Source organism: Schistocerca gregaria, chromosome 2 (assembly GCF_023897955.1).
Source record: "Schistocerca gregaria isolate iqSchGreg1 chromosome 2, iqSchGreg1.2, whole genome shotgun sequence".
Classification (NCBI taxonomy): Eukaryota; Metazoa; Arthropoda; class Insecta; order Orthoptera; family Acrididae; genus Schistocerca; species Schistocerca gregaria.
The window spans coordinates 603,651,546-603,671,299 of NC_064921.1; the positions used below are offsets into that span (position 1 = coordinate 603,651,546).

The window sequence follows — 19,754 nt, forward strand, 5'->3', positions numbered from 1 at the left end:
TCACAAGGGCAATTAAGCACGTCCTTCTCCCCCCTGTATCAACTGCAATGGTGACCACGCCACCTTCTCCCAGGATTGTCCCATGTATCTCAATGAGTGGACTTTCCAGGAGATCCGAGTGAAGAAAAATTGGCTAGTCGGAAACCCTACATTCTACCATCTGTCACCTACAGTACTCTTCTTGCTACATCTCACTCCATGAAGGACATGTCCATGCAGACATGTGACCTCAGATTTAGCATTGCAGTTGTGAAATTGTCCATTGTCATGTTAGCATCGTCATCTCCTTGTCTAGCTGTGCAACAATCACCAAACTTTCATCTCACAGGCGAAGTCACCTCTACACAACTGGCAGGCCAGAAAGGACAGAAAGAATACTCCAGTGAAGACTTCCTACATCCCTCCAGTGAGTAAACATCAGAGTCTATGTCTGCCAATCAGAAAGGCTCCAAGAGGTCAAGTCCTTTGCAAACTTGGAGATCCTCTTCGACGGTGTTACCACATGATACCCTCGCTCGGTCGACCTCCGTGTTGCCGGTGCGCACCACCAACTGTTTTTCTGCCCTGGACTCCACAGATCGACAGAGGGAGAATGCCAACACCTCTGTCGATCTCATGGAGCAGGATCCTCCAGCATCTGCACCCTGTAGCAGTGAGTCTTTGAAGGCTGGCTTCTTGCAGCCTCCGAGGTGACCACACTTCATTTTTCCACTCCTCCTCTTTCCTTGTAATGACTCTTTTCCAAAGGAATGTTTGCATCCTTTGATCCAAAAAGAGGACTTATGACTCTCATAGAATCGCAGTGTCCACTTGTTATCTGCCTCCAGGAAACGAAATTGCAGCCTCACAACCGCTTTGAGCTCTCACATTTCTTCCTGGTTCACTTTGACCTTTGTATAAAAATGAAATTTATTGGACTCGGATGGCTTGTGGTGATAGTTTGCACGTTAGAGGAGGAGGACAGAAGCATAAAACAACGTAAAAAAAGTGTCAGTCGTAAACATGTGATTATGTGATACAGAAGGGGAATTTCACACACTGTACAAGCAACTCACAGAAGACGACTCTGCATTTTATACAGTATTTTATGGAGTATAAGACGCACCTTAATTTTAAGCAGTTTTTAAAAAAATAACATTTTTACTAATTTTGTTATTAGATTGCAAAGTCAGACTAAAAAAAAAAAAACTTTGTTTATGAAACCGAATTGATCTTTAAATCCCTGATAATCATCGTCTGAACTTTCTCCTCCTCTTCCTCCTCTTTGACATCATCATTGTCCTCTTCATATATAAGATGGTCTTCAGTGTCATTGAGAGTGTTCTTTATGTTGAAAGATTTAATAATATTTTCTCTCACTCCAGACCATGACTGTTTCATCCTCTGTCACATTTGTTTTATTGTTGGTCATTTTAAAGCTCCCTTCAGTCTGAATTCATGTTGGATTTCATCCATCATCCATTTGTTCCATATCTCTGTCATATACATTTTAAATGGTTTATTTATCGGGGCATTAAAAGATTGCAATTGTGAAGTCAGTCCTCCCAGAATAACAGCAAGCTCTGTATTCCCATGCCTCAGTTTCTCTTTCACAGATTTTTTTCTAATGACTGCTAAACTGATCTAGCACAAGAAGAGAACTTTTCTTCAATAAAATATCTTTCCTTCTCTCCCACACTCTGTTATTTCATAATTTCATGCCAGTCTCATCCACCCAACCCTCATCATGTATATGAACTACAACTCATGGGAGTATTTCAGAAGGTATTTTTTTTTTTTTCCACTTGAAAATTATCATTGGATTAAGTTTAGTAATGTCAGCACAACATGAAAGGACAGTGGTGTAGTGCATCTTTTATTTCATGTCCACTTTTTTTTTACAGTTGTAGCACCTTTCGTGACGACGGTTCTGTTACTTGGTACATTAAATGTTGGAGCAGTATAATCTATATTCACTATGTGGCTTAGTTCCACCTGGGTTTTCTTTCGATGTTGAATAATAAAACAGTGGAAAGATAAAATATTATCTTCATACTCTTATGGAATTTTCTGAGATATTTTGGGTTTAGTTTGCACAATAAGTCAATGATGCTTCATAAACCTGTAGCACCAGCCAACTCTCCCCTTAAAGTCAATTAAGTTCCACTGTAGCATATAGCTTATGAGCATGTATTTGAATCATTTTTGTATTAATTCCAGTGCCATTTTGATGGTGTTCTTCAATACATTTCAGCACATCATCTTCTATTTTTGGCTATTACGCATTCTGTTCTCTATTTGCACATTTTGTCAATGTCATTGTTTTTTTTTTCCCCCTCCAGTTTTTCTTTACTAGCCCACCTGTTGCAAATAGTTTTTTTCTGTTCGTGGAGGGCCGAAAGGCTCTCTGCTGCTCTGTTTCCATGCTCTTCTGCATATGCTATTACCTTCAATTCATAGCCCACATCACATGAATAACTTTTTTTTTTTCATTACAAAACTAGCTGCTAACAAAAATATTGTCCTGTTACTGATAACATACATCACTGTCAGTTCAAGTTCACTGGAACCATAGACTGCAATGGTGTTCTGAGTTTGTGTATGGTGGGGTAGATGGGAGACAGTGTTAGCAAGCTTGTAATGTTTGTCGTGTCAGTACACTGCTGCTGCCAGTTAAATCTAGTATCGTCAAAAAGAGAGAGGTTTCCTAAGGCATTGAATATATGGCCATTTTTAAGACTGGCAGGAATTTTAAATCAGACATAGGACATTTTTATATTAATTTTGAGTATAAGACACACCTGAATTTTGGAGGCAATATTTCAAATAAAAATTGTCACGTAGTCCATAAAATATGGTAGAAAATCGAAGAATCAGTTTTTGCACTTGTTACGTCAAATTGCGTCCAGAATTAGTAAAAGGAACACAGTGTTATAAGCTCCCTTCACATGCCATGAAAAACTGGTTTGTTTAAAGTTAAGTTTAGTGCCAGTTCAGTGCATATTTTTATGCAATAGCCATATCTTCATCAATACTTTTCCCTTTAAAATTTATAGGTTTTCTTTACGTCTTGTATTTGACTTTTAATAGCTCAAGTGCTGTATTTGTTTTGGAGTTAATGAAACCACATAAATGTTGGCCACTGACACTTGCAAAACTGCTTCACGCACAATGAAGAGAGCTACTTAACAATAAATAAGCATGCCACAAACATATTTAAACAAACAGCTCTAATACTTGATATGTACTTCACAAAAAAAGCATTTTACCTCTGTTGCATTGTCTGAAGAGTTCAGTCCATTTCTTTCCGAAACATTACAAAGCCCTGACAGGTTACAAATAAATTCCTGTTTCTGATCAATGTGATTCTACCCACAGTAATTTTTTCACTTCTAGTTGCAGCCATATTGCAATTCATTTCATTGTAAAATATTAAATACTGTACCAGTATGTATAAAAATGCAGTTATAAATGTAGTAGATGGCAAGTAATGCATTACTGCTGCCTCTTTGCTTCAGTAATCTTTCATCATTTATTGTAAACTTACAAATGTTAACAAAGTGAATCAAATTAGAACAAATAACAAACAACTAATATCAGCCAAAAAAAAAAAAGACACTAAGAAATGAAATGTGGAAATCCACATAGCCGTGGATCAGGAGAAAATGAGCTTGGTGGCCATACGATCAACAATGGTCAGATAACGCCAACCTTCAAAATTTTCTTCCTGGAAACTGATGGAGATGCGATGGGGCTGGACAGGACAGCCAATGTGGATGCCGCCATATAAAAGTCATTGCAGAATATTTTTACAGGATGTGACATGATGGCCAGTGTGAATTGGCCTTACTTCTGAGGGTATTGGTAGCTCACTGTTAAGGTATTAGTTTGAATGGGTTGGCAGTTCTTTTGCCTCCATGTCCAAAAATGTTAATGTATCATTGTTTTCGGCTTCTTGCATGAGTTGTTTGTAGGCTGTTTAAATGCCAATGGAAGTTTCCTGACTCTGTTTCCCATACGGCCAGGTAACAAATGTGTCATGTATGTGCCATAGCCAACAATAGGGCATAATGGTACAGAATGATTATGACAACAACATTAAAAGAAATGCAGCTAAGATCAAAAAGAATAAAACAAGAGAAGGAGGTAAGGAAGAGAAGCTTCCGCTACTGCACATAAGGTATGTGAAGGGTGCCATTGGACAGCTAGGCCATGTCCTCTGCCAACCAGGTATCAACAAATTTTCCATAACTGCCACAGACCTTAATGCTGCAAGAGAGTTTGAGTAACAATGCGAGTGTGGAGCTGCCTTTATCGGGGAGACAAGGAGGCCAGTCAGAACACAAGTACCAGAACAACTCTACATGTGATTAGCACAGCACAAATTTAGTGAGAGCAGAACACCAACATGGCTGTGGGCAACCCATAATGTTCCTGGAAGCCCTATACTTGCAAAAGAGTTGTGGATAAGCCAACACAAAATACGAGAGGTGATTGAAATTATTTAGTAGTCTGACAACATTAAGAGAGAAGATGGCTACAAACCTCCAGCACCCTGGCTGCCAACCATCATAGGCCGACAGGCTGGGAGTGGTCATGGGGTAGAAACTCACTGGGCACAGATGAACATCCTAAAGAAACAGCTATATAGCAACTAACAGGTTATTTCCACACCCAGCAGAAAGAAAACCTGCCCATCAGAATCCAAATGCGGATTTGCAGGCAGGTGCCTATCATCGACAAGCAAGATAGTCCACAAATGGCCTCCTCGTGCCCCCTCCCTCATCATGACTAACCTGTTGTATTCTAAGGCCAATCAAGTTCCAGAAATTTTGTATATTAATACCGATTGTTAGCAATAAATCAGTAAAACCAGTCTTGCCCTGAAGAAAACACTTATAATGTGGCCAAAATGTCAGTTTTGTTGTAAAGTATTTTATTTTGTACAGTGATTTGGTAGAACACCCAGAAGAATTTTAATCATACTGAACATTTATGCTTAATCAAAACAGGTAAATACATCAGCATGCATTTTACTCCCTTGAGAGGATGTGTGAAATATCTAGGCCTTCAAATAAACAGTATACTCTGATGAATCTACCATAAAGTCCATGTCAAAGATAAGTGTGAGAGCTCTCTGAACATAGTTCGTGCCACAAAGTGAAACACATGGGATGTGGATCCTTACATATGTATCATGCACTGCTGCAACCTCATCTAGATTATGCCTGCATGTTTTACAGGATGGCCTCTAGAAAGCTGCTGCAGGTGCTTCATAGATACTAATACAAAGCTCAATGATTATGCCTAGTAGTTCTGGGATACAGCCCAATGAACACACTGTTATTCAAAACAGTGGAAACACTCTTATCACTACATAGACAATACCTCAGCAGAAAATTTATTCAGAAACAGCTACAACACTTTGCGGATGTGCTGACAAACAAAGTCTGTGACCTTATAGAGCTACACTGCACCAACCGTTACTGGATATGCAAATCAATATGACCACTTGTGGAGGCGCTTTCATCACTGAGCATTACCAACACCTAGTTCCAAGAACGCAACTGCTACCAAGAGTATGAACTTATCATCCAGGTACTAGACATACACAGCAATCTGAACTACTCTGAGGACCCAATAATGAATAACAGCAATTTAGAAAGCCTTCATCATGTGTGTGTATACTGACAGATCTAAAGGCAAGGCCTGCATTGGCTGTGCCTATGTTGATATTAAAAATAACAAGAGTGAACTACTTCGTCTACCAAAGAAGTTTCAATATTCACAGCTGAACTCTCAGCCATTGACAGACCAATAATTTATGGCATGATCTTAGTGGCTGACCATTTTGTCGTTTTGAAGGACAGCTGTTCTTAGAGAAAACTTATTTGGTAAGTACAAGGGGAAGTGTTACCTTACATACAGAAGAGGTGCTGCTCTATCAGAGTTGTACGAAACTGGTAAGGGTGTCTCATTTGTGTGGATCAGGGGCCATGATGGGATTGTGGGACATCAAAAAGCTGACAAGTTGGCTAAGGCTGCAACAACAACTGGCATACAAGAGCAATGCATCCTTGTGGAAAATCTCGTGGCTGTGGTTAGAGGCTTGACCAAAAGTGACAGAAACAAGGATTGGGAAACTGAAGATTAACTCAAAGGCACCTGGTACATGCGAATATATCTGCATTTACCAAAGACCCAGTAGTATGCTGTGAATGGGGCTCTGAACTGCAGTTTATCTGGCATAGGACCCGTGAGATAGTTTGTGAGGATCATTGACAGGTTGAAATTCATCATAGCTACCATCAACAACATTTTTATATTTTGGAAAAAGTACATTTGTTACATCAGCTGTACAGTTGTATGTTGTATTCTTACCAGTTCCAGTCATTAAAACCATCTTCACAGAAGAAAAGCAGTGTACATCAATGGATCAAAAGTTTTTTTTCAGCAAATACAAGCCAACCAAATGTAGAACATATGTAACTGCTGTAGGGCACAGATTGAATATTTGCATAGCTGCCTCATGTCCCTGACTGTAGAGCAACACTTGTCTTCCACCAAAGAACAGGCTGCCTCCTGTCTGTTCCTGTTGACTGGGACATCTGCAGTATTGTGAATCATGGCTGTAATGTGATCTATGCAGTCCTGGATGCTGTCACACAGCTCAAAAACATCAGACTGTTTAAAATGAGTCTCTTGGAAGATCTGTCCTGTATGAGGAGTCTCAGTTCCTCCAGATCAGTCCTGTATCCATTCGTATGGAGTATGGGAGCCGTTTCAGCTGGTTTGTTTTGATGTATCCCTATCCTGGGAATGGTGAAGCACTTATGAAGTGGAGGGGCTGCCTGGGCATGGTGATCAGGCATTGACATCCATGAAGTCCTCCTCATCAGTCAAACATACCAGAATGACGTCTGATAGTGCCCAGGACAGCTTTTGACTTGAACATCGTGACCCTTCCCCTACTTCCATTACCTTCACTTACGATGGGGAAAGGGGCTGTTGAAAGGCCCTCTGCTTTCGGAGTCCCTTCTCAACACTCACTGCAAAATGTTACTGGTCTCTTTGTAATAGCTTATATGTCTTCACAGCTGCTATGTCTTCACTCATTTTGCTTTGGCATCTACAGGTGCTCGTTAGGGATAGTAATAAGCTAGATATAGTTTGTTTCAACCTTGGGAACAGGTTTCTGCACCAAGGAAGCTAAGAATGGCAAAGACGAGTGCTTTGTTGTCTTATATTCATTTTTGGCACCTGCTTATGGGATCTGCTTGGTCACTTTGATTTCTTGCATTTTGCATTCCCCAACCAGAACAGGACAGTCTCGGCTCCAGACTGGGTGAATGCCAGAGCATTTGAAGTGTCAGCCAGAGCATTTGATGCAGATTGCTGGAAATGAGTAATTGGTCCCAGCTTCATGGGTTGCCTTTCCACACTTCATACTTCTCAATTTCTCCATTATTCCTTCACATCCTATCCACTATCTCCTGTGATGCCCATTCTTCTTTAAGTCTTGCAATGTCAATGTCCATATCGTCACGGCATGTGACCTACTCTTGCTTGAGCTGATGGAATTAAGCAAATCAGTAATTATGTCATAAGTCACACAATTTTTTGTGACTTCCTAAAAATTTCTATTTGCTTTTCCCTGTTAGTCTCGACAGATAAAGGACAATTAGTAACTGCTTAACAGATTTAATGTATCAGCAAACCCTTCAAAGCATTAACGAATTAAGCCCTAATTCAGATGTCCTCCTCCTTCCTCTTGATCACAACAAACACATTCTGATTTACAATTCCTTAAGCCCAATTACTAAATACAGTTTGGTTATTAAGAGGACTAGATTGCGTCATTTGTTTGGATGAGTGGGTGTGGGTACTCCCAGACAATACACCTATCATGCTGGAAGTTGATAAGTTTGAATTTCATCTCAGTCCCATGAGCAGCTTGAGTCATTCCACGCCAAGTACTGTAGAAGTTCCCACATCATCATCACAGATTTTGTGTGAACATTCATATATGTTCCCAATAAATATTGGTAAAGTTTTGCAATCACCAGTTTAATACTTGCAGAGATATAGTAATTTTTTTGGCCCCATGGTGCACCTATCATCAGTGCACCCGTGAGTTTTCGTCAACTTTGAGACATAAGATATCTTGAAAGAAACAAAACTTGTACCACTTTTGTGCTCTGTTAAGTGAAATAATGAAAAAAGTTTTCCGTTTAGCTTTTTATATCTCTAGAAGTAATTATGGGATAAACCTGGATGCACACATGTAATAACTTACCAATACCAGGTCTTAGAATATAAAATTTCATTCTCCTACTCCATTTAAGTGATTTACAAATTAAGGGCAAAGTTGACGATTTTTCTAAAAATGCCAGGAATGGTTACTTTTACAAACAAGTCTCCTGAAAATTTTTAAATCATTTTTATTAAATCATGTTCTAAATCATGAAAATCTAGATTTTGTTTTGCAGTGTGAGTATCTAAGGCCCTAAAAAACGACGACAGGATGGAGGTGCATTGAAGATGGGCCAGTATTGTACTGGTATTGAAATTAAATCTGACGTTGTTCACTAGGTTATTCAGTCATTCAGTACTTTTTGGGGAAGGCAGTATCAAAACTATTGAGGACTAGGAAGTGAGATAAAGTCTGAATAATTCGAGTGACTTGATAAGAGGAGTGTCTTTTGTCATGACTTGTTGGGATATATTTCAGCCTGTTTTTCTGCTGTAACTGCAGAATCTCACTGGTTACAAACCTTACAGTTTAACTGTGCACTACCGAGGCAGTGGGAATCATGGTAGGAAAACTATTGCGTGAGAGCTGCAGCACACATCGTACAAATAGCCTTCAGGTTTTAGACCATTGTCACATTGTGTAGTTTTAAGTTCACAGCAGACATTTTTGGAATATTTTAATATTATAGAAAATTATTTATATGTCATTTTATTGTTTAATGCTATTGATGTACTAGTCGAATTACACCTTAAGGTATAGCATACTTTGTGTTAGTAGTTTATGTGCAATATAAATGTACTGGTGAATTTGTTTTCCTTTAAGCTTAGTACTCCTTTGAAGGCTGTAAGGATACTTTATTCTTGATATTGGCTGTTGACAAAAGAACAATTGAACAGATTTATGCTTTCTCTGTGAGAGGGTGTTCTGCTCCAAACTTCAAAACTTTGACTATAACGGATTGAAGGTGCGACAGTTCAGGAGACAGCCCCTTGCTGATCTGACTATTTCTCACCTTATTCCTACTGATATTCATTACAGTTTTGGTCTTGGTCTTCTCATCTTTACTATTGCAATTGTTCCAGCTTGAAGGCATGAAGGCATTATTTATTTCACTACAATCTTAGCCCTTCATAGGGTTGAAAGAGGGACAGATGACACTGCCCCTCTCCCCCTCCCCCCCTTCCTACATGCCCTTCCCTCCCCCCCTTCCAACCAAACAAAATTTGTCCTGTTAGATGTGACTCATTTATCTCACAAATACAACTTCTTGGTACATGCTCTAATAATTAAATTTTATACAGTAATCCATATTAGTTCTTGAATCTTTCTGTGATTAAGTATGCCGTCAGGTATAAGAATGTTACATCCCAAAGAAATGTGAAGAAAGCACAGGTGTGTAGCCAATCTCCTTTCTGTTAAGAGAACATCATCTCCCTTTCTTATTATACCACTTCATTTTCAGCATGTCTTTGTAACATTACATCTCACTTTCCAGTTTCCCCATAATCTGTGATGTGAATGCATACAGTGCTATAGTGCAGAAGTACATTATTAGAAATTTCTTCCTCAAATTCAGGCATATGTTAAATATTATTAGATTTATTGATGGCAAAAATTCTTTCTTTGCCTGTCGCATGCCCACTCCCTTCCGCCCCCATATTGTTGCTTAATACAGTACATTGAAAATAAAGGGAAAAAAAATGAGACTGAGTTATACGTGGCACAAGAATAGGTGTTTTGGTTCAGTCCAGAACACTTCATGGCAACTGCCTCATTTTCCCATTACCGCTGCTACCTAGCAGTAGTTGTATCATAATTAAGTGGTGAAGCTAAATGTTGCTAGTTGTGTTGGCAACACTGATCCTGGATTATGTCAGCATTTCCTCTCCCACATCTCCCCCCTCCACAATGGCCTAGAACACTCCCTTAATTTTGCCACCACCTATGGTACAAACCACCTGTCTGTTAAGCCACTTATAACTTGTTTAGTCACATCAAGTGGTAATGGGAAGAAAACGGGACAAAGTCAAGTGAGATGTCGAGTAAGAACTTAGAATTGAGGTAAACCTTAATAGGAAGAAATATAAAATAGGGGAATTTTGAGCATTGATCTTATGGGCTTTTCACAGGGGCTACAAATTTATGGCGCAGAATCATGAAAAATATAAAATCAGAGAATGTAAAATTGAAGTTCCGCTATATATAACAAAAACTATGAACTGAAATGTAAGTTGTTTGAAGTATGTTCGCACCATAAACTACAGCACCCTTTTCTCATGTATACTGGAGAACGTTGAACACACTTGTAATGCCATAGAACAATTAAAACCAAGAAAAAGAAGCAAAAATGCTTACAGGGGAGCGAATATACTTAAAATGCCCCATAAAAGCATAAACACACACATCAATTCTGCCATGTCTTGTAAATCTCACAGATACTAAATTTAATCATGAAGAAACACAGCTACTATGGAAAGGTTTAAAACAGAATTTAAACACAGAAGTAAATGAACATTGCATAGAAAATTTGATCATACAATCTGAGAACATAAAGTATCAAGAGCACAGGAAGGACACAAGCACCATGAATGTAGATCTAGCAGCAGAATTAATAGGCAAAGAAATTAAAAACATCATAGATACCAGACATGAACACGATGTAACAACAGAGACAGCCACAGAGTGTAAGAAACTGAAAACCCTTAGAGTAAAAGCACTTAGAGAAAACATGATCATGATGAAGATGGGCTAGGAAAATACAGTAGTTCTCATGTGTAAACAAGAGTACGTCAAGAATTCACTACACATAGTAAAATCACAGAAGTAAAGTCAAATCTTACAGGTTCCACACAAAAATGAAAAATGCACCGAAGACTCTAATAGGCCGCAACTAGAAGATATACAAGTAGCATATATGGCACATATGAACCCAATTACTCCAAAACTGTGGAGCCAACAAAAAATCCTTAAAGTAAACACGCCCTCTAAGCCAGTTGTACATTACAAAAAAAGCATCTACATACCCCTCACCATTGCTATGTTTAACACATTCACATGACAGTGCAGAACACAAGATGACAGAACAATGGAAAATGGAAGAACCAATAAAAGACATTTATTCCTGATTATACACATGTGTTGACATCCTTTGTTGTATAAAATAAGCACACCACAATTCCAGTCAAGGAAACACTCAAGTAATAGAACAAGACTTAGATCCTTCCAGTCAATTACCACAGGAACATGTTTCGCGATAAGCACACTCCTACACCTTATTACTGTCCAAAACTTCTTTGAACTTAATAAAGCACTACTCTTATAAGAGGAAGGATTGCCAAAGGCGTTCCCCATTTCCGGTCAGTTAACAAATATTTTCATAGAGCAAAACAGAGGAAAGACTATTTTAGCAAATAGCACTAGGCAAATACGTACAATCTGCTATACTGTGATGATACATGGATGGCATTGTGTGCATACTAGACGAACCAGAAACGAAGGTTCATTCAGTATTCACAGAACATCTCTGACAATAAAGGCCCCACCCTGCCGCAATATAAAAAGACCAGATTCAGTACCTAAAGACATCTAACACTAAACAAAAACTTTCAAATTTGAAAGGCAAGAACACCGAGTGACCAAAGAAATATTAGCAACCAAATGCTCTTTAAGCCAATAAAACACGGAAGATAAATAACAAACCCTGTAGCCAGCAATGAAACAGTATCACATAAATCAGCATACCCACTTACGACCCCTCCCCACAGTACCGTAAAAGTAAAATAAGCCTCTCCCTCCGCCCCTCTCCCCTTCTAATAAAAAATAATTGTTTACTGTCTTGGCAAACATAACTGTAAGAAAAGCCACAGTGTTATAGTTACCGCTGAAAGTACTTTAAAATAAGGCAAAAGATGCTGCTCTAAATAAGTCTTGTATTACAGTTGCGAAAGACTGTATATATCATGTTACACGTAAAACTGCAGCTGCGGATCCAACGTCCGATATACGATATGTTCTGACATTCTATGGTCTGGCTCATTGAATGTTACCCTTTCATTGGTTGTGCAATATTTTTCTTACGGCTACCTCCTGTTTGGCAACCTCTTCCCATAGACCATAACAGGAGACTAATATGACATCTTTATCTGTGGAATTACAAGCCACATTTTGTGTGAATACAACTTATGTGTCTGTGTTGTAGAGGTTGATCAATGCCTTTGGTATCATCACGCTGTTGATCATTTCCAATTCTTGTATTTGCTCCTCTGCTGTTTCACCAAGGCTGTTGATAGGGTGAATCAATAAACCAAATCTAACCACTGGCTGGGATTGAATTTGAGCTCAAAGACCTTTGAATTAGTGCTCATACATAGTCATTGACATAGAACGTAAGTGGAGGGATGTACCTGTGTGTGTTTTATGGTGTGTACAGGGGAGGGGAAGTAGGGAGGTTTCTGCATGAGAAGTCAAAGTCCGATTGTAACAGCGTTTCAGATATTTCCACAAGTCTTTAAAGATGGTTAGTTTGATCATTTTTAATTATGTTTGTATAGAGATTAATTGTGTACCGTAGTGTTTTAAGTGTAAGACCACAAATATTTAACCCTCAATCTTCAAGTTTTTTCCCACATTTTGCTTCTTTCACCCCTGGTAGTGATTTTTATATGTGAAAAGTCACAAGTTGTACCATGGTTTGGAGGTCCTACCAAAATGTAGGTACTCGTGCAACTACCTTGATTAGCCAATTCAAAAGTATGAGGAGACCACACCCAGTAAAGTTCAGTGAATGCAGCTGTTAATATTAAGTTCATTAGTTTCATATCATGTTTTTATTGCGGAACTAATTTGTTAGCAGTGCACTCCTAATTAATAATTTATCTTTGTATTATCTTCCTTCTACAGGTGATTGATGTGACAGTTTGGGATATACGAGGCGTAATGGGTCCATCAGAAGATGGTGTTCACAGGATACATGAAGATAATGAAGTTGAAAACGACACACTATCAACAGATTGTTCTGTGAACTGCGTTCTCACACTTGACCCCAAATATTCAGATATTATTTCCGATAATTTTTTTGAATCCTCATCTCTTGAGAATGCCAAAGAAGTCAGCATTATTGATACAGAACTTGAAGTAAGTTATCATTTTGTTAACGTGATTCTTCAATAAATTGCACTGTGTTAAGAGATGGTTGTTCTACAGGCCTTTGTGCAATTTTCATATCTGTATGAAAATTAATACAGAGGTATTTGTTGTTCACAGTGTAGCAACAGGTACTTACCTGTGTGTTCCATCAAGTGTTCAGTACACATGCAAAACCAGCGGGTGTTTTCGTGCATGTGTCCCATTTTAAAACATATAGAAATTTAATAAAACACTAATAAATCGATAGTCGCAGGTTCGAATCCTGCCTCGGGCATGGATGTGTGTGATGTCCTTAGGTTAGTTAGGTTTAAGTAGTTCTAAGTTCTAGGGGACTGATGACCTCAGAAGTTAAGTCCCATAGTGCTCAGAGCCATTTGAACCGCTAATAAATTTGCTAATTGTATTAACATAAGCTTCACAAAAAGGAACCTTTCATCAAGTATTTGCTAATATATATATTTATTTTCAAGCTTTGTTGAACTATAATATTTTGATTTCCATTTGGCTAGAAATAGATGAGATTTTTTTTCAGTGATGGAATTAATTGTTAGCACAACTACATCTGGTATCTGTCACTAACACGTGAAGTGAGTTGTGGAGGTAAAGAAGGGAATATCAAATCTACTGCTAAAGACGTATACAGGGTGTGCATAAAGTCTGGGAACACTTTCAGTTATTTATTCCACAAGAACCAAACATGTAGAGGTATCATTCAGATGTCATTTTGCTGTGACTTACCAAACAAGAAAGCACTGGTAGAAAGACACAATAAAAAACACACAAACACACACACAGATTTCAAGCTTTCGCAACCCACGTTGCTTCATCAGGAAAGAGGGTAGGAGAGGGAAAGACGGAAGGATGTGGGTTTTAAGGGAGAGGGTAAGGAGTCATTCCAATCCCAGGAGCGGAAAGACTTACCTTAGGGGGAAAAAAGGACAGGTATACACTCGATGCGCGCGCGCGCGCGCGCGCGCGCGCGCACACACACGCACACACACGCACACACACACACACACACACACACACACACTCACACACACCTGTCCATCCTCACATATACAGACATAGGCAGACATACAGATGTCAGTTTGAGGCTGAAGTACAGAGGCAAAGATGTTGTGGAATGATGTACGAGGGGCAGCAACTTGGAATTAGCGGAGGTTGAGGCCTGGTGGGTAATGGGGATGAGAGGATATATTGAAGGGCAAGTTCCCATCTCCGGAGTTCTGATAGGTTGATGTCAGTGGGAAGTGTCCAGATAACCCGGACAGTGTAACACTGTGCCAAGATGTGCTGCCCATGCACCAAGACATGTTTAGCCACAGGGTGATCCTCATTACCAACAAACACTGTCTGCTGCCCCTCGTACATCACTTGTCATTCAACAACATCTTTGCCTCTGTACTTCCGCCTCGACTGACATCTTTGTCTAACCTCTTTGCTTTACATATACATAATGAGGTATCTCGAACAGAATGACCTCCTCCTTGTCAACTGCATGGATTCAAAAATTATCCATTATGTGGAACCGTCTTGCACCTTCCTCACATGACCTATTGAAAGCTTTGGATCAAGGCAGGCAGGTAGATGGAGTATTTCTTGATTTCCGAGAAAGCATTTGATTCGGTACTACAGCTACACTTGTTATCAAAAATACGATTATATGAGGTATCAAGTGAAATTTGTGACTGTGTTGAGGACTTTTTGGTAGGGAAGATGCAACATGTTATCTTGGATGGAGAGTCATTGTCAGTTGTAGAAGTAACTTCAGGTGAGACCTTTGCTGTTCATGTTGTATATTAATGACGTTGCAGACAATATTAATAGAAGCCTTTGACTGTTTCCATATAATGCGGTTATCTATAATGAAGTACTGTCTGAAAGAAGCTGCTACGTATTGTCACATATTTCTAAGATTTCAGAGTGGTGGAAAGAGTTACAACTTGCTTTAGATGTTCCGAAATGTAAAATTTTGCACTTCACGAAAAGAAAAAATGTATCTTATAACTATAATATCAGTGAGTCACAGTTGGAATGTCCGACCCAGTAGCTGAGTGGTCTGCACGACAGACTGTCAATCCTAAGGGCCCTGGTTCGATTCCCGGCTGGGTCGGAGATTTTCTCCACTCAGGGACTGGGTGTTGTGTTGTCCTAATCGTCATCATTTCATCCGCATCGACGCACAAGGCGCTGAAGTGGTGTCAAATTGAAAGACTTGCACCAGGCGAGCGGTCTACCCGACTGGAGGCCCTCGTCACATGCCATTATACTGTTGGAATCGGGCATTCGTACAAATACTTGGGTGTAACACTTCGTAGGCATATGAAATGGAATCATCACATAGTCTCAGTCATGGCTAAGCAGGTAGTAGGTTTCGGTTTCTTGGTAGAGTACTGGGGAAGTGCAGTCAGTTTACAAAGAAGATTGCTTACAAATCACTCATGTGACCAGTTCTAGAATATTGCTCACGTGTGTGGGACCCATACCAGATAGGATTAATAGGGGATATTGAATGTGTACAGAGAAGGGCAGTATGAATGCTCACAGACTTATTTGATCTGCTCGAGAGTGTCATAAGATACTGAAGGAACTGAACTGGTAAGCTCTTTAAGATAGATATAGACTATCCCGAGAAGGTCTATTAACAAAGTTTCAAGAACTGGTTTTAAATGTGACTCTAGGAATATACTACAATCTCCTATGTGTTGCTCAAATAGGGATTGTGAGAAGAAATCAGAATAATTGCTGCATGCACAGAGGCATTCAGACAATCATTCTTCTCACACTTCATATATGAATGGAATGGGAAGAAACCCTAATAACTGGTACAATGAGATGTTCCCTTTGCCCTGTACCTCACGGTTGTTTTCAGAATGTAGGTGTAGATGTAGATTCATCATCTAATGCTCATAAAGTTACTTGGATTCCTGCAACAGGGAGAATGAGACAAGCCCGCTCAGGCATGGCACATGTTGATAACTTAACTGGCGCCAATTCCTTGTTGTCTTGTTCTCTCTGTTGTGGGAATTTTGCATTAAGTGATGAATGATATGGACTACGGAATAAGGCTGTAGACAGGATAATGTGGAGGTTTGGGTCAGTCGAGGAAGTGTGCACGGCTAGCTGAAATGTTGGCTCCAGATAAGTGGGAAATTTAGATTCGAGTCCCAGTCCAGCAAAAATTTTCATGTCACTATTTGGCAGCAAATCTGGTCCTAATACAGCTGATGTTGAGGAATTCGCAGGAAATGAATTTCAAAAAATTCATTTATTAGTTTCTCCGTGTTATGAGTGTGTCCTTGATTGTGCAACTGTTCATTTAATTAATGAAAACTGCTTCAATTGCTGTTAGCTTTGTGTCCACTACTACAGGTTTTGGCCATTACATTAGGCCATTTTCAATATGTTCTGCAAACTGCCATAAATATGATAAATACAAAAATATTGTACTTGTATATAATAGAAGGGGATAAAACAAGGCCTATGTACTTACAGCATAAGTGCATATAGAATATAGAAACCTACATTGTGCTGTACAAGAGCAATGTCAAGTGATTAAAAAAAAATTACAAGTCTGGTGGCTTTAAAAAGTTATATGCCTGATAACATCATAAGAAAAATTAGTGTGTCAGCATCATAAAGCAATCCATTTTATTACATTAAAAGTATGGGCGTGTCCAGACAAATTCAAAAATATCAAATTGCAGATTTTACCAATAGAAGCTTAAGAATAATTTTAGAATTAATAAAAATGTAAAATAATTGCAGTGGACTGGGGATCCAAGTAGAGTGTAGGGTTATGTCCTCTAGCATGCAAAAATTGAACTGCAGGGAAGTTTCAAGGGCGTTAATGAATGTAGCTTAACTGCATTGTGGGCTGCTTCAAAGCATGTTTAAAAACATCTGGATACAATTACGAACTTGCAGAGTAAGCTTGAAGGAAGTTATCATTAATAGTGTGGTAGATGTCCAAGAAACTGGTGTTTCTAGTTGTGCATTGATCATTAATTGTTGTTTCCTTGGATTTTTTCAGGTGGATGTGGATTTCTAATTCTACATAAATGTCCATAAGGTTCCCTTCTTCATCAGAATACTGAGATTGTTTTCAATTCTGTGCACAAGAGAGGCACATAGTGTACAGTATCAAAAACATTCTTAATTCATCAGTCCTTTCTTCATACAGTGAAGAAGAGATACTTTATAGACATATACGAAGAAACAGAAATCTATGTCTACCTGAAAAATTCCAAGGAAAAGACGCATAACAAGCAATGCACACTTAAAAGCATCAGTTTCTTGGACATCTGCTGCTCCATTATTAGTAACTTCCTTTAAAGTTCCTCCACAAGTCCATAACTGTATCCAGATATTTGTAAAAATGCTTTGTAAGCAGTCCAAACTATGCTAGTGCTTCCTATGGTTCCCTGTGGTTTTACTTTTGTGCTCGACTTGAGTGCGCTGCAAGTGCAACTATTTTAGACTTCTATTAATTCTAAAATTATTTAATTATTTTTAGTCTTTTTATTGGTAAAAAAAGCAATTTGGAATTTTTGAATACCTCTGGAAACAAACCCTCAAAATTAAAGCATGTCAATACTTTTAAAGTAATCAAATGGAGTGCTTTGTGATGCTGACACTAATTTTTCTCATGATGTTATTGGGCACATAACTTTTTAAAGCCACCAGACAAGCATAATGACTCTAACCCAGATTTCCGACTCACCATTAGGCTATCTGTGCACGCCTCCTAGACTGACCCCAAACTCCCACATGACACTCTGTCTTGATAGCTTAATGGTAAGGTGATGGCTTGTAATAAGTGGGAAATCCATATTCGAGTCCTGGTCTGGTGCCAGTTTTCACATGTCAGCAACAGGTAGAACATATACCTAATACATCTGATGCCATGTTATTCGCATTCAGTGAATTTATTTCAATCTAACTTAAGCAGCGGTCAATCATCATCAATGTAAATATCTAGAATAAGTCCCACAATTAGGCTGGTTATATAAGGTTTGGTCTCTTGCCAATGTGGATACTAGTTTTTTTACTATCTTATTAACTAGTATTGGTAGAAGCCAACACAGGCTAACACAAGTTGTTAATGACATTGCGATAGAAGGAAAGTTGCCACTCACCATATAGCAAAGATGCTGAGCTGCGATAGGCACAACAAAAAGATTGTGGTTCCAGTTGTCTGAGACTGCAGACGTGTGTGTGTGTGTGTGTGTGTGTGTGTGTGTGTGTGTGTGTGTGTGTGTGTGTGTGTGTTTTGCTGACAAAGGCCTTAATGGCCAAAAGCTATTATTGAGTGAATCTTTTTGTTGTGCCTATCGAGACTCAACATCTCTGCTATATGGTGAGTGGCAGCTTTGCTTCTCTAATATTGTTACATTAGATCCTGGATTTTCCATTGTTTAATGACATTGTGAATGAGAAACATGTTAAAAATCTAATGTTTTGTGATGCTTGTTAACACTGAATTGAATGACTAACTTTAATGAACAATTGTAAACATGGTATCCCTTCTGAGATACTAGGGTTAAAAAATAACCTACTTTAGCAGCAATTTTTTTCTGACAAACTTCACCCTCATCTACTTCAAAAACTATTAACTCAAAAGATATAAAACTTGCAGGTTTTATATACAAGCTACTAGGCAACTAGCTCAGAAAACAGAGTACTTCATAAACTAAAAACAAGAGATGTAGCTTCTTCACCAAGGGAGAAATGCTGTTGAGACAATATGTATTTTACACTTAAAGTGTCCTTGGGGTAAACAGAGTGAGCTAAAATAACATAAATCCTATATAACACACACACACTGCTAATTCTTCAACTATTTTGGAAAGTTCTGCAACTTTATCCCAGTTCTTCGCTGAATTACAACACTTTGGAATGCTATGACATTGTGCTCCCTTCACTTAAAGACTCTACTCTTCATGAAGTATACAAATTTATATATAGGCTATAACACATGCTTCAGAAAAAAAAACCGTCTGACCAGCCTGTTGCTCTATCAGGCAACAGCATTTACCAATAACCACAAGGTGTTGACTGCATCACATCTTTACTTGTGTCAATAACCACTAGATGCCACTCATTTTTGTGAAATATCACATCTTTACTTGTGTCAATAACCACTAGATGCCACTCATTTTTGTGAAATGTGTGGCAGCTTTGCCCTAGCACAAGCAGCCCAAAATGGCTTTTCATTGTTTGACACCTGAAGTACAGCTGTTTCTGTGATAAGTGTCACAAGTAAATTGAGTCATCATGCTGAATGTCTGACTAAAACTATTGAAGAAGAGGATGAAGAAGTTGAACTAAATTCATGATATTTTCTGTCAAAGATAAAGAAAAGTAACATAAG

The 19,754-nt window shown here is 38.7% G+C and overlaps 1 protein-coding gene across 3 annotated transcripts in view; it reads left to right on the forward strand.

Moving 5' to 3' along the window:
* Positions 1-19,754, forward strand: part of LOC126334548 (leucine-rich repeat protein soc-2 homolog) — a 138,578-nt gene that overhangs the window by 35,355 nt on the left and 83,469 nt on the right. For all 3 annotated transcript variants that reach the window (XM_049996916.1, XM_049996917.1, XM_049996918.1), the window contains exon 2: positions 13,133-13,366. In XM_049996916.1, coding sequence (XP_049852873.1) covers positions 13,169-13,366 — 198 coding nt within the window. In that variant the 5' untranslated portion in view covers positions 13,133-13,168. The remainder of the gene's footprint in view (positions 1-13,132; positions 13,367-19,754) is intronic.